Genomic DNA, 13,924 nt, shown 5'->3' with positions numbered 1-13,924 from the left:
CTTTTTAAGTACAATTAAAGCTTAGTATAGCTGAGCCACTTCTACTCTCTTCCATTCATAGATATGCACCGGACATTCATAAGAAATTCTTTTTGCATGGCAACCGATGCCTGCCTGCTCGCAGAAAATTCTCTTGGGAATAGATCTCGCGTCTTTGATTCCTTATCCCCCATCATAAGGAGCGGCAGGAATATGTCATCACCCCTACTTCAGTAAACATGCATTCCTTTACTTCGTATGTATTTTTGAGAGATTGTACCATTGGATTTTGTTATTTACTCTTCGAGATCTTCGTGATGCAGGGTTTTCATTAGCGCGTACTGATTGTTATCACCAGTAGTTTGCTCTTCGAATATCCCCTAAGAGAAACGTACAAATTACTTCCGTTATCTTTTTATTTTTACTCTCTCTCTCTCTCGTTAACTTTTTTGTCCCCTTTTTCGTTATTTGCTCGTTTTTTTTTTCCCAGTGGGCCTTCTTTATCTATCACAGATATGTACAGAAAAACAAAAGTTGTCTAAGTATCATTAATTGTATAATAGAATAATGTTGATTATTACAAAACTGGTTGCTCTGAACAGAGTAAAGAATAACAAGAAAAAAGTTTTTTTCTGAAAACGAAGAAGTAGCACTCACTAAATATAAATTATAGGCGCAGGAGTGGCTGTGTGGTAAATAGCTTGCTTACCAACCACATGGTTCTGGGTTCAGTCACACTGCGTGGCACCATGGGTAAGTGTCTTCTGCTATAGCCTCGGGCCGACCAAAGCCTTGTGAGTGGATTTGGTCGACGGAAGCTGAAAGAAGCCCGTCGTATATATATATATATATACATATATATGTATGTGTGTGTATGTGTTTGTGTGTCTGTGTTGTCCTCCCAACATCGCTTGACAACTGATGCTGGTGAGTTTACGTCCCCGTAACTTAACAGTTCGGCAAAAGAGACCGATAGAATAAGTACTAGGCTTACAAAGAATAAGTCCTGGGGTCGATTTGCTCGACTAAAGGCGGTGCTCCAGCATGGCCGCAGTCAAATGACTGAAACAAGTAAAAGAATAAAAGAGAGACGAAAGACGACGGAGACAACGGATTAATGATATTAATACTTATACATTATTTTATACTGTTTATGAATTGAAGAAAAGTCAATAAACAGAAAGTATTTGTCGTAAAACGGATAAGAAAATAGAATCATAACATTTCTACGAAATAAATGTCCGTCCCTACATATACACATTGCAGTTTTAATAAAATAAGAAAATATCATTCTAAGAAAGACAGCTTTTCAATGTAAATCATTTGATTTATATATATGGTACACGGAACTAGTTTAGAATGCTGTCTTATAAAGCGATTGGCTGTGCTCATCTTTGTGCTTGTTTTGCCCCTATTAATAACCAGGATTGGGTTGGGTACTTCCTTGTAGCAAAAGAAAACGATCAAATAACTGACATAAAAATAAGCACTGAGGTCAATGAAGCCGGTGTTACAGCATTGGCCACTGCTCAGTGACTAAAATAAGTCCAAGAGTAAAATGTGTATGAGTATGAAAGAATGTGTGTGTGCGTTTGTGCTTGTACTGGGTAAGAGATAGTCCCAAAGTTATAAAAATACGAAAGGGAAACGAAGAAATTAGTGAAATAACTTTGAAACATTTATAAGAAAATCGAAAATGTGGAACTAGTAAAATGTACAATTACGTGGGTTAGCTATATGTGAACAATATCTCCTTCGTTTCTTTAACATTATAGTTATTAAAAGAATATTGTCATAATGGCGAAAATCGGTGATGAAGAAGTGGATATAAAGTTTTAAGATAGTGACAAAAAAAAAGGGGGGGGGGAGTCGGAGGGTGACTACATTAAATGAGAACAAGAGAGAGAAAGCGGGTGGGGAGAAATGGGTTTTGAGTAAAGATAGTATTCAAATTAAGTAATGAAAGCAATATTTTTATTTAAAATATGTCTAAATTACAAGATTTAAAATTTCTTTATCATTTTAGACTAGTCTAATAGGTCGTTCATTGTTTTGGATACATTAGTAAGTATACCTTACAATCATTATTTATGAAATGCGGAAACAATCGTGGGGTTTTTTTTTTCACTGAGTTAAGTAAAAAAAAAAAAAAAAAAAAAACGTCATTAAATCGTTTATTTATTGAAAACTAGCAGTATCGCCCGGCGTTGCTCAGGTTTGTAAGGGAAATAACTATAAAGCATTTTTAGAGAGTTATAGCCAAAAAATAGCAAAAAAATGGAAAAAAAATGATGGTAAATTTTTTTTGAGAGTAAAAAAAGGTTGAGTTGCGTCCCCTAGACAGTCTGTGGTTTGTTTTTTTTGATTCTCGACCCCATGTCGAATTTATCGATTTTTTTCAGAACTGGGGGAACTTTTCAAAATTTTCGCTGCGTTAGTTTTGAATTATGACATTGGGCTATGTGTGTGTCAAGTTTCATCAGAATCGGTTGAAAGCCGTGGTCAGGGTGAAGGTACAAGCAAACAGACACACAGAAACACGCACAGACAAACTGCCGTTTATATAGAGAGAGATTTTTCTCTGATCTTTTTCAACGGATCCATTTTAGTTTATCTCCAGAAGACCTTGTGTTTATTCTGGGCTGCACAGTATACTTTCCAGACACGAAAAAAAAAAACGGTTACATTGAATAAACTCATAATTAAATACCTGCAAGCAAAGTGCCCGCGCATGTTTTACAAACTATAACATAAAAAGTAAAAAAACAAATGGCTTCAAGATGAAATCGAAGTTTTTTAATTGAAGAAATTGTTTGTATAATTTCGTAATAAAATCTTAATACGTACTTTAAAAGGAGATATTCGTTTGCTTAGCTGTTCAATATGGCATTTGAGCAATAGCAACTCACATAGATGTGGACATGCTTTTCAAAGAGAGACAAGATTTGCATATAAGCAAATTTCTACGTACATCTACAGCAAAGAATTAGAAGTAATGTCGCGAGTGCGTTCGTTGGCTGCTGGTAGCTGTGGTAACGACTGGTTGAGTTGATGAATAAAAATGTGTTTGTTGGGCTACGTGAAAGAAGTAACTGACAACACCAGCGAACATTTAGCCGAAGATTTTATTATTGCACATAAAGTTAAACTGTGTTGGTATTTACAAATAATAAGAGCAATAATTACATAGGGAGAGACATACTGCTTGGAGTTTACAACAAGCTTACCCATACAGCAATCTGAGGCTGGCCCAACATAACTGGAAGCGATTGTGTTATATTCGTGGCGAAGGAGGTTCTTGTGTGCTTGTCTTAACCGTCTTCCTAGGTAATCTGGCTGTAACAAGAATGGAGACACATCGCACAGCTACCGCCAAAAAACGGCAGTTTTCTATGGCACAAAGAAGATTCTAAAAGATTGGATCACGAGATGACTTGATTTTATTACTACCCACAAGGGGCGAACATAGAGGGGACAATACAATCTGATGTGGGGTCAGACATACGGATGGTTTTTACAAAAAATCGGATTTAAAAATATCATGAAATTACAAAAATACACACAAAATCGAATGATGGAATAGACCGGAAGACATTACAGATGGAGTGGGTGCGGGTTTAGCTCGGACCCCACGAGCCCCGCCTCCCCACTGATACTTTTGGTTGCGCTTGGTATTACATTTATGTTGTATCTTTCACTCTCAACTTCCGTGCCACATCTTTCCATCGTTCTTCATACACTCTCCTAGTCAGGCATATTCTCTCCAGCCCTATCTTCCTTTTCAGGTGGAAGATGAAATAATTCATCAAACCAGGGCCAGAGATGAACTTGCCTGACTGTAAACCTTTCACTCTCGTCTTCCATATCACCTCTTTCGCAATTGCTACTACTACGAGAAAACGAAACTTACCTTCATTCACGAGGAAATCCGGTGGGTCAATTTTTGTAATCGACTCAGTCGACAGCTGTACTCTTCGTGTACCTGACAACAGCTGTTCGGCATAAACCCACACCTCAGACACGTCCGGACAATGAACAATAGCGTGCGGGACGGTTTCCCTATCCCGCCCGCATCTTGGACATATCGGACTGTCCCGGCCACCGTGCCTTGCGAGTTTATCCCGAACAGGTAGAGCTCCTCTGTAGCATTGCCATGCCAGAGACTTCTGGAAGTTGTCCAGTGTCCTCGGCTTGAACGTACGTCGGAACAGACTGGCCAGCTGATTATCGTTGAGACCTAGGGTTTCCCCCAAGGTATCTTCACATTCCGCCTCTACCAACCCTCTATAGAAGAATGTGGTGGAACCCCCACCGCAGGCGTTGCCCGAGCGACGGAATAGCAGGAGAGCCTTGCGACACTCCGTGTACCAAGTACCGAGTTTCGATCTACGATCCAGCCAGGTTTCCCGTCCACCGAAACTAGTGAACTTGGGAAACATCAGTTTTGCTAACGGAGACCACACCCGTTCACCATCCAGGTAGAGCCACAGATGTCTTAACCTCAGCGCATGTCTGCGCATCATCAGCCAAGGCATCCCTAGCCCACCCTTTAACGGTTGTTGACAGCAAGTAGAGCGTTTCACAAGTGGTTTCCTACCCTTCCACAAGAAGTAGAAGAGCTGTCTTTCCAACTTGGTCAACCACGAATCGGGGCAAGGAACGACGGAAAGGCGGTAGGTGATAACCGATGCGATAAACACATTGGCCACCTCCGCCCTCCCTTTCAAGGATAGCCACCGCCAAGACCAGGTCTTGGCTACTGCAGCCACCTTGCTCGTTACCTCGCCCCAATTCTTCTCTATTTGGAGGTCTGGACCGAACCAGACCCCTAGCAGTTTAATCGGACCCTCCGTCCAACGTCCCACGACGCTGTCAGGAGGCATCGACTTGCCTCTCCAGGTGCCGAGTTGCAAGCCGACTGACTTTTCGCGATTAACTTTTGCTCCTGTCACCGTCTCGTAAACCTCTATGGCCTTGCCTACTTTACATAGGTGGTCCATTTCGGTTACGATGATGGGATCACGAGATGACTTGACGCTGATTGGTTGCTTCGTAGACCGATCACGTGAAACTGCTGTGACTGTGGTTAGGGCGTGATGCATGACCTGTTACCTAGCGGTTCGGTTTTGACTCACTGCTACAGTAACATTGTCTGCTAGTCAGATACCGTAAGTACTCAGGCATTAACTTCTGCTGTCACAAGTAAACGTGTTTCTTAAAATGCTCTTCATTATTGCAATTCTTTTCTCTAAAGCTCATTAGGCACATGTAGGTATAAAATATATTGAGCCGGTGGAGAAACTTTTTCGCGGCGGCTATAAGTTAAGTAGATATCCCCTTCACATATCTTACAAACTTATAAAAAAAGGATATAATAACGTCGCCTCTAATGCAATCACAAGCAAACTTTAAAATTACCTTGAATTTCTTTTAGTAGTGCAACTGGCCTGATATGAACCATGTCTCTTCTTGAAAAAGTTACTCATACCTTTTCTAATGTATATAAAAAAGAAAGGCTGGCCTAGGCAGGCATAAGTTTGCTTAGTTAAGACTAAACTACAACCTATAAGATGTACTTTCTTCCTAATTTTGGCATAAAGCTACCAATGTTAGAGGAGAAGCACATCAATTACATAGACCCTGGTACTTAACTGGTACTTCATTTTATCATCCTCAAAAGCATGAATGACTAAGTTGATCACGACGAGATTTCAACTCAGAACTGCCACTGAACATTTTGTCCGACGCGCTAATGATTCTGCTAGCTCGTCACCTTAAGATATGATATCGGCTTCACATTTTGGTACAAGGCCAACAATGTCAGGGAGGGTGTAAGTCGATTAAATCGATCCCAATGCTCAACTGGTACTCATTTTATCGACCCCCAAAAGGATAAAAGCAAAGTCGACCTCGATGGAATTTGAACTCAAAACGTATGAACAGGCGAAATGCCGCTCAGCACTTTTCCCGGTGCGGTAACGATTCTGCCAGCTCGCTGCCTAAAAAGGATGAAAGGCAAAGTCGACCTCGCCGAAATTTGAACTCAGAATGTAAGGGCGGACGAAATTAAAGATTCTGCCAGCGCGTCACCATAAACAGCCTATAATATATTAATATAAATTAAAGGCGGCTAGCTGGTAAAATACGCACACACACACACACACATATATATACGACGGGCCTCCTTCAGCCTCCGTCCACCAAATTCACTCACAAGGCTTTGGTCTGCCCGAGGCTCTAGTAAAAGACACTTGCCCAAGATGCCACATAGCAGTGGGACTGAACCCGAAACCATGTGGTTGGTAAGCAAGCTACTTGCCACTCCTGCGCCTTATGTAAAAAAAATGTGTGTGTGTGTGTGTGGGTAGGTGGGGGGCGTTTGTGTGTAACCAAATGTTCATATTTTCCTCTTGAATGGATAGGTTATTGTATATGAGATATTGACTTCTTTCTTTGTTTTTTTTTCTTTTTACCTTAGATGCCTGCTTGCTTATAAACAATTTTCCTCTGTTTAAGCTGAAACACTAACAAAACATTTGACGAATTGAAATTTAAGACTAGATGCTACGGTATCGGACAATGAATGGCTGGTGACGTTAATGCAGTGACACGTTTTGTTGGTTGTGATATTTTCATTTATATAACAAGAAACAAAATATTCCATTTATTTCTTACGTTTCTTGAAGGTCATAACCGTTGCCAGATGAGCATTTTGTATGTTATTTAAACACTTTGTGGCTATAGCGCTGAACCCCAGACGAAATGCCATACCCTATTTTAGATTCATTCATCTATGCTCTGGGTTCAAATCCCATAGATTTCGGCTCCGCCATTCAACTTTCTGAGCGTCAACAAAATAGTCACCACAATTCACAATTACATAGAGTTGACTGTATGGATTAACGTATTATTTTCCGTCATACAAGTCGAATTATTCAGGCCGAAATTTACCGCCAGAAAAAAAGGTTGATCGACTTGGACACTGAGACGATTTTGGAGGACCAAAAGTTTCATGTGAAATACAGCAGGACTTGGGAAACAGTGACGATGTTTGAATGTTTACACTACATACGCTATATACTATGTCGACTTGTGCACCGGAAAATATGGAATAGCATTTGCCTTTCAATAATTGGCAAAAAGAACACATTTGATCAACATCTATTTTAACGATTCAGATTCTGAACCATAACATCTAGGAAAACTAGCATTTTAAATTATCTTAAATTAATTTTGGTGACAAATTGATACCAATCTTACAATTAACCAAATGAAAAACTCGCATACGGAAATAAGTTCTTACCAAAAAATCTAGTTAAATAAAATAAAAGATGGTAATGAATCTTTGACCTATTGACTAATGAAGAATTCTTTGACAAAGATTTCCATAAAGCATTTTTTAGCAGATTTAATGATAAAACAATTAGTTTGATGAATTCTTTACTATTTTATATAAAAATCAATCTTAAACGATTACTTCAACAAAAAGTTTAAGCATACACACACGTACACATATCAAACCTTCTTAATTCATCGCTAAAAGTGAAATGCAATAACGAAGACATCAATAGAATTATTATTGATGTTTTCGTTATTGAGCCCATATCAGGCCTGATTAAGTAATCCTATGGTCAAAAGCGTTTCAGCAGTGACCTTTCACCATTGTGTAGTATTGCATTATAATATATGCTATTCTTTTTGTAAAATAATGACGTGTAATTTGAAAAAGTTAAGCTGCCCTTTCTAGCAAGTAGGACGAACACATAGTAGCTTTCTAGTTGCTTCATGAATTCTTTTGCTGAGACCACAGTCTGTAAAAAAACCGAATGTGACGTGAATGCAAATTACTTCAAAAGTCATTGCTTTCAGTGTATGAATAGTAACAACCAAGAAAAGATTTCGCCCCAGAATCTCGTTTTTAAAAGACAGAATTAAAACAATGGGCATACGAAAATAAACAGGGGATACGATTGAAAAACGATTTCGGATTGACTGTTTAGATATGTGTTTAGGTATGAGAGTGAATATTGTTAAATGGTTTGTGATGTACCGCGAAACGTATTCTTCGCATTTCGTGTAAAAGCCCACTTAAACCGTATTATTATGGAAGGTAGAAGGCATACATTTTTTTAGTAATACAGGACAGTCTACAAAGCACAAAATAATAGCAATAACAAATTATTTCACATTTCGGTATCATAATCCCATTTTTTAACTTTAAGGAAGAAAATAACCCCAGTGGTTGCAAGCCTTATAGGTATATGTTGGCTCAGTGTTTTTCAGAATGTGTGGTGAAGTGGGGTACGGATTGAAAAGAAGGTGGGTGAATTATCAATTCTAATGAAGATGGTTTTAAACTTTGTTAGAACTTGTCTAATAAAATAGTAAAGAAAGCATTATATGGATGCAATCTCCTTCGTCTTCTCATTAATAAAGAAGGCAGGATCGTTAGCACGCCGGGCAAAATGCTTAGCGCCATTTCGTACGTCTTTACGTTCTGAGTTCAAATTCTGTCGAGGTCGACTTTGCTTTTCATTCCTTCAAGGATGATAAAATAAGTATCCATTTGAGTAGTGGGATCGATGTTAGCGACTTCTTCTTCCCCTGAAAAACTGCTGACTCTGTGCTAAAATTTGAAAAGAGGGAAAAGGTGGCGAGTTGGCAAAATCGTCAGCACGTCGGATAAAATTCTTCGCAATATTTCTTTCGACTCATTACGTTCTGAGTTAAAATGCCGTCAAGGTCGAGTTTGCCTATCATCCTTTCTGGATCGATAAAATAAGTACCATTTGAGCACCGGAGACGATGTAACCGATAAAGTCCTCCCACCAACATTACAGGCTTTGTGCATGTATTAGAAAGAATTAACTAAGAGGGGAAGTGGAAAACAACTTCGCTAATAATTTTGAGATAGTATGGGGAATTGTATTTATCAGTTTGAAAACTGCGGCGTTAATTGGCATTCCGAATTTTGAGGCCAAACTATAGATGTTCTGATTGAAATAAACACCCATATTTAATTATTCTAATTCTCTATCCAACCTCAACTTCAAAGGATTTTTTTAATACCTGCATCATGTTGGGGGTATTATACAAAAGATAAGGCGGCGAGTGGCAGAATCGTTAGCATGCAGGGCGAACTGCTTAGCGGCATTTCGTCCATCTTTACATTTTAGATTCAAATTCATCTGGGATTGACTTTGCCCTTCATCTTTCGGGATCGATAAAATAAGCACCAGTGGAACACTGAGGTCGACTTAATCGACTTTGCCCCTCCCCTAAACCTGCTGGTTTTCTGCTAAAGTTTTGCATAAAGTTCACCCCATTTCTGCACTTTTATTAATGGAATTTTTATTTTTTAAAGAAAAACGAGTTGACGAATATTCTTAATGTATGATAAGTATAACAACAATAGCAAAAGTCATTGTATGTCAGAATTTGAATACAAATTCGTTTTCAAACCATTTTCTCACACATATGTAGTGATAAAACCTGTTTATTTTTACCTTGTAATGTCTTTGTTATGCTTTTTTTCGGGGGTCAGTCACATTTTCTTTTCATCCATTATCTGCGCTCGACTATTATAATCTATGAAATTTCTTTGCAGACTTAGTAATTTAATTTCTAATACAATGATCATGTCTTTGTCAAGTAGTTTTGTAAAGAGACACATTAAAATAAGAAACTAGGTGAGATGTTGGTAGGTAATTCTCAGGAAGTATGAATTAAATCACATTTCTTTGTTTACCTGATGGTTTTTCATAGATAAAAGGAGGCGTAAGTTAGAAATATTTGACTTCTTTCATGAATGAAAATTCTGTTTTCATTACATAATAAATCAAGATATATAAATATCATGAACGAAATTTTCCACCAGGAAATGAATTTTTCCCCATAAATGATGATTACAGTACCAAATAAGTTTTTTTTTGTTGAGAATAATGAAAATAAAAATAAAAAAAAAACTCAATTTAAAGTGTGAATCGTGAAAGCGTTGCGATATGGTTCAGTCCATTTGAAGCTTTGTTAAGCGAGTTGATATGTAATTTTGTTTAACTATTATATTAAAACATTAGTCAGACTGTCAGATGTTGTTATACACCGCTGATCACAGAGCTCCTCCTCGCATTGTTGCGGCTTTAGAGTGATGCCACTCTGCTGGCTAAGCGGGCAAGTCAACATTCCTCCTGAATGGAATGCCAGTCCGTCGCAGAGTTACCCATTTATAGCTGAGAGGACTTGAGCAACGTGAAACGAAGTATTTTGCTCTCGAGCACGACGCCGGTTTGGGAATTGAAACTGCGACCTTGCGTAAGCCATGTGTCTTCACATTTCCTCTCTCATTAGAATCACGGAGGTAGCCAGGATTTCAGTCTAGGAAATTCTCAATTATTTAAATTGTTCCAGTATTAGCCGTCTAATTTGTTCTTTCATGAGCATGTACGTGTATATCATATACAATATATATAACTGGGAAAGGAAGAGTTCATGCAGATCAGTCGAATACACTCTGGCTACGAATGAGAAAATAAGACCAATTTAGCCCTTTGCCTGTCATCTGTATGACATAACACAGCATATATTTCCCTGGTGTCCACGCATCATATACGAATTGCGTTCACAAAGTATCCGAATTTATTTTTTCTCACCAAAACTAATGCAGTATTGGCAAATTCCTTTGGGCTGAAGGCGACACTATCCTTCTTGTGCATGCGTGAAAATTTTCGCATCACCGATAGACCGCGTCAGTTCCCGGCTTTTACACCTAGCGTACAAACATGTAGTGATTACTCGTCGGATTTCCGTTTTCACCGAACGCATCCAGTAGAGGCATTACATCAAGTTTTGCCAAAAGCTTGGTGATACTCAAGTTCAAATCATTCAGAAGATTCAGCAGGCTTTTGGCGATGATGCCATGGATAAAAATCAGATCAAAGAGTGGTAAAACCACTTCCAAACATGGTCACATCTCAGTGAAGAGTGAGGTAAAACTATTAGATGTTGTTATACATTATTCCCACCAAAGTCATCTTCGTTTTTCATCCTTTCGGGAGTTCGAAAGAAAAAAAAAATACTTGCAAAATACTAGAAATGATTTTATCACAATCTTCAAATTTCTGGCCTTGTGCCTATGTATATGAGAAATCCTTACAATTCCATCAGTCTGAACGCAGTTAAGTGTGCAGTGTCGAATAATAGGGTTATTTTCTACATATTGTGTATGTGTGTAAGAGCAGGAGGTTTGGTTCTGTATCATCATCATCATCATCATCATCGTTATCATCATCCTCGTCATCATCATTTGATTATCTTCAGCTGCCTCTTCTTGTAAACGACTATCAAAATATTCAAAGAAATCCCGAACTTTTCTTTATAGATGGGTGAAATATGAAGAAGATGTTGAGGAAGGAGGAGAAAGATGGTCGAAACCTCATGTGGCATCTTTATCTTTACATTCCTTGTTCGAACTGCGAAGCTGTATGATGTCTGGTGCTGTGATGCTAGACATGGATGCACATAATCTATCTCAAGTGATAGGTAAGGAAATTAGTAATGTTATCAAACTGATATAATTTGTAGCGCATTTCAGTATCCGCAGTTGTAGCAACATGGTCAGAGCTAATTCATTATAAAAACCATCTAAAATATACTAATGCTTTATTCCGAACTCCTGGGTTTGCTTAACGTACAGGATCATAATAAACCTTTCTATTTCCGCATTTAGAAAAGTAAGTAATAAAATAAATATGTGTCGGTCTCAACACTGAGTCTTCCGATTCAGATGTTTGATCAGCCGAGTTACCTAATCATGGAATTAGTCTGAAAGTGTCTGTGTAATCGTCAAGTAAAAATCAGCGTGACACGGTGTATGATAAGCTTGAACTTTTGAATTACGAGTACAGTCCTCTTGACTGGCTTCTGTTCAATTTCCATTTGCCCAATTTCACTCGCAAGTTTTGAGTCCCTTGTGGCTATGGCAAAAGACACTTGCCTATGCCACCCCGCTGTGGGACCGAACGATAAAACTCGTTTTTGCATAGCAAACTTTTCCCATTCGGCTATGCTGCATCCAATATATAGTAAAAACGGCTATATATCAAGAGTTTGTGTCTGTAGCATAACTTTGGTTTTTCTAAAACTGTATAACCTTGTAGCAAGCCTGGAAGGTTTTGGAGGCGCAGGCGTAGCTGTGTTGTATGAAGCTTGCTTCCCAATCACACGGGTCCAGGTTCAGTCCCACTGTGTAGCACCTTGGGCAAGCGTCTTGTGAGCGGATTTGTAGCATCTTAGGCAGGCGCCTTGTGAGCGGATTTGGTAGACGGAAATTGAAAGAAACCAAACCTGTCGTTTATACACATATATGTATATATCTGTGTGTGTGTGTGTGTATTTGTGTCTGTATTTATCCCCTCACCACTGCTTGACAACCAGTGTTGGCGTGTTTATGTCCCCGTAACGATTCGGCAAAATAGACCGATAGAATAGGTATTAGGCTTTAAAAAATAAGTCCTAGGAGCGATTTGTTCAACTAAAATCCTTCAAGACGGTGCTCCAGCATGGCCAGTCAAATGACTGAAACAAGATAAAAGATAATATTCACTCCAGATGTAGCGTAACTTTGGAAATGGGATTAAATAACTAGGGCAAAGATTAGAAAGGGCCCTATACTGAGAAAAAGGGTGTTAATGAATTGCAGTCTATGAAGCCAACAAAAAATCTATACGTGATCACGTGACCATCTATGTTGGATAATGTCATCGTATATACGCAATGCCTGGAAAAAACAAAAGAACTGAATGTTTATGGCTTGAATGCCATTGATGATAATGCTGTTCTATCAGGGATGATACGGCGCTAAACAAGTACTTGAATTAAGGCAGTGAGCCACAGAGGGAGGATCTAAGACTTTTTAGGATAAGCAAACAAACCTACCCCACATCACACTCTACTATCTTAGAAAAGCAGAAGGAACCATTGGATATATAGGCTAGGAAAAAGACTGGATGGTCATTAATGGAAAACTTTTGATCGTATGTATGCACGTCTATGATTAATCAAGAGCTAGAGTAAGGAAAATACTGTGGTTTATAAAAATCATTTTTAATTTTCAGCTTGGTTTATTTTAAACCTTATATAGTGTAGACATGGTCAAGAGTCGTCTTTCGTGGTCTCGAGTTAACCAATATCTTCCTCTGTGTGTGTGTAAGTCGCCGACAAACCGATACTCTATGAACATAGTCCCTTGAAATATTTGTCCTACATCGTGTTACAAACATCTTGTCACTTTCACTATCAAAAAATACAGTGAACCAGTGATCGGCCCTGCTATTATATACAAATTACAATATAACATTTTTAAAAATAGATAATATAAATAATAATTTACAGTTTTGTTAATGACTAACAGCGTTTCTATATTTGTTAATTAGCCAGTAGAATATAGTCAATACTAAACAATCAGTTCAATACCTTACCTACTAGACTGCACTAATACTTCAATTACTGAATTCATGACTAACGTTCAGTATTGCTTTACTAAAAAGAAACCTTTCGATTTAACACTATATGCTAATAATACTGCATTATTGTCTTGTTTTGCTGTTGTTCTTTTCTTTTGTTATACACCGACTATGTGGTCTTGATCTTGTTAGCCGTCTACGAATAAATTCATTTATATCTATTAAAAATAGGAGAAAAATCGTTAACAAAAATGATTTAGGCGCCCTTCTTCAGTAGAAATATTACGACACTTATTTCCCTTCTTTTAGTAAACTGCATCACTTTAGTTAAAAATTCTACATTGTAAATCAAAGTAAAGTTGGACAGTCTAATTAATTTTCAATGACTTTAGTGTTCCGCTATTGACATTTCCTTAGCATCTGTATGACCTTTTTAAGTGAAAATTAGCCCTACTCTTGTTGGTTGATTGTAATAGAAAACTGAT

The 13,924-nt window shown here is 38.2% G+C and overlaps 1 protein-coding gene across 2 annotated transcripts in view; it reads left to right on the top strand.

Annotated features, from left to right (window-relative positions):
• LOC115210631 (electroneutral sodium bicarbonate exchanger 1) overlaps window positions 1-13,924 on the top strand; it is a 154,218-nt gene that overhangs the window by 74,589 nt on the left and 65,705 nt on the right. For both annotated transcript variants that reach the window (XM_036502036.1, XM_029779276.2), the window contains exon 4: window positions 11,357-11,517. In XM_036502036.1, coding sequence (XP_036357929.1) covers window positions 11,357-11,517 — 161 coding nt within the window. The remainder of the gene's footprint in view (window positions 1-11,356; window positions 11,518-13,924) is intronic.

This window comes from Octopus sinensis, linkage group LG4 (genome assembly GCF_006345805.1).
Source record: "Octopus sinensis linkage group LG4, ASM634580v1, whole genome shotgun sequence".
In the NCBI taxonomy this organism is placed as follows: domain Eukaryota; kingdom Metazoa; phylum Mollusca; class Cephalopoda; order Octopoda; family Octopodidae; genus Octopus; species Octopus sinensis.
This window is presented reverse-complemented; position numbering and strand designations above follow the sequence as displayed.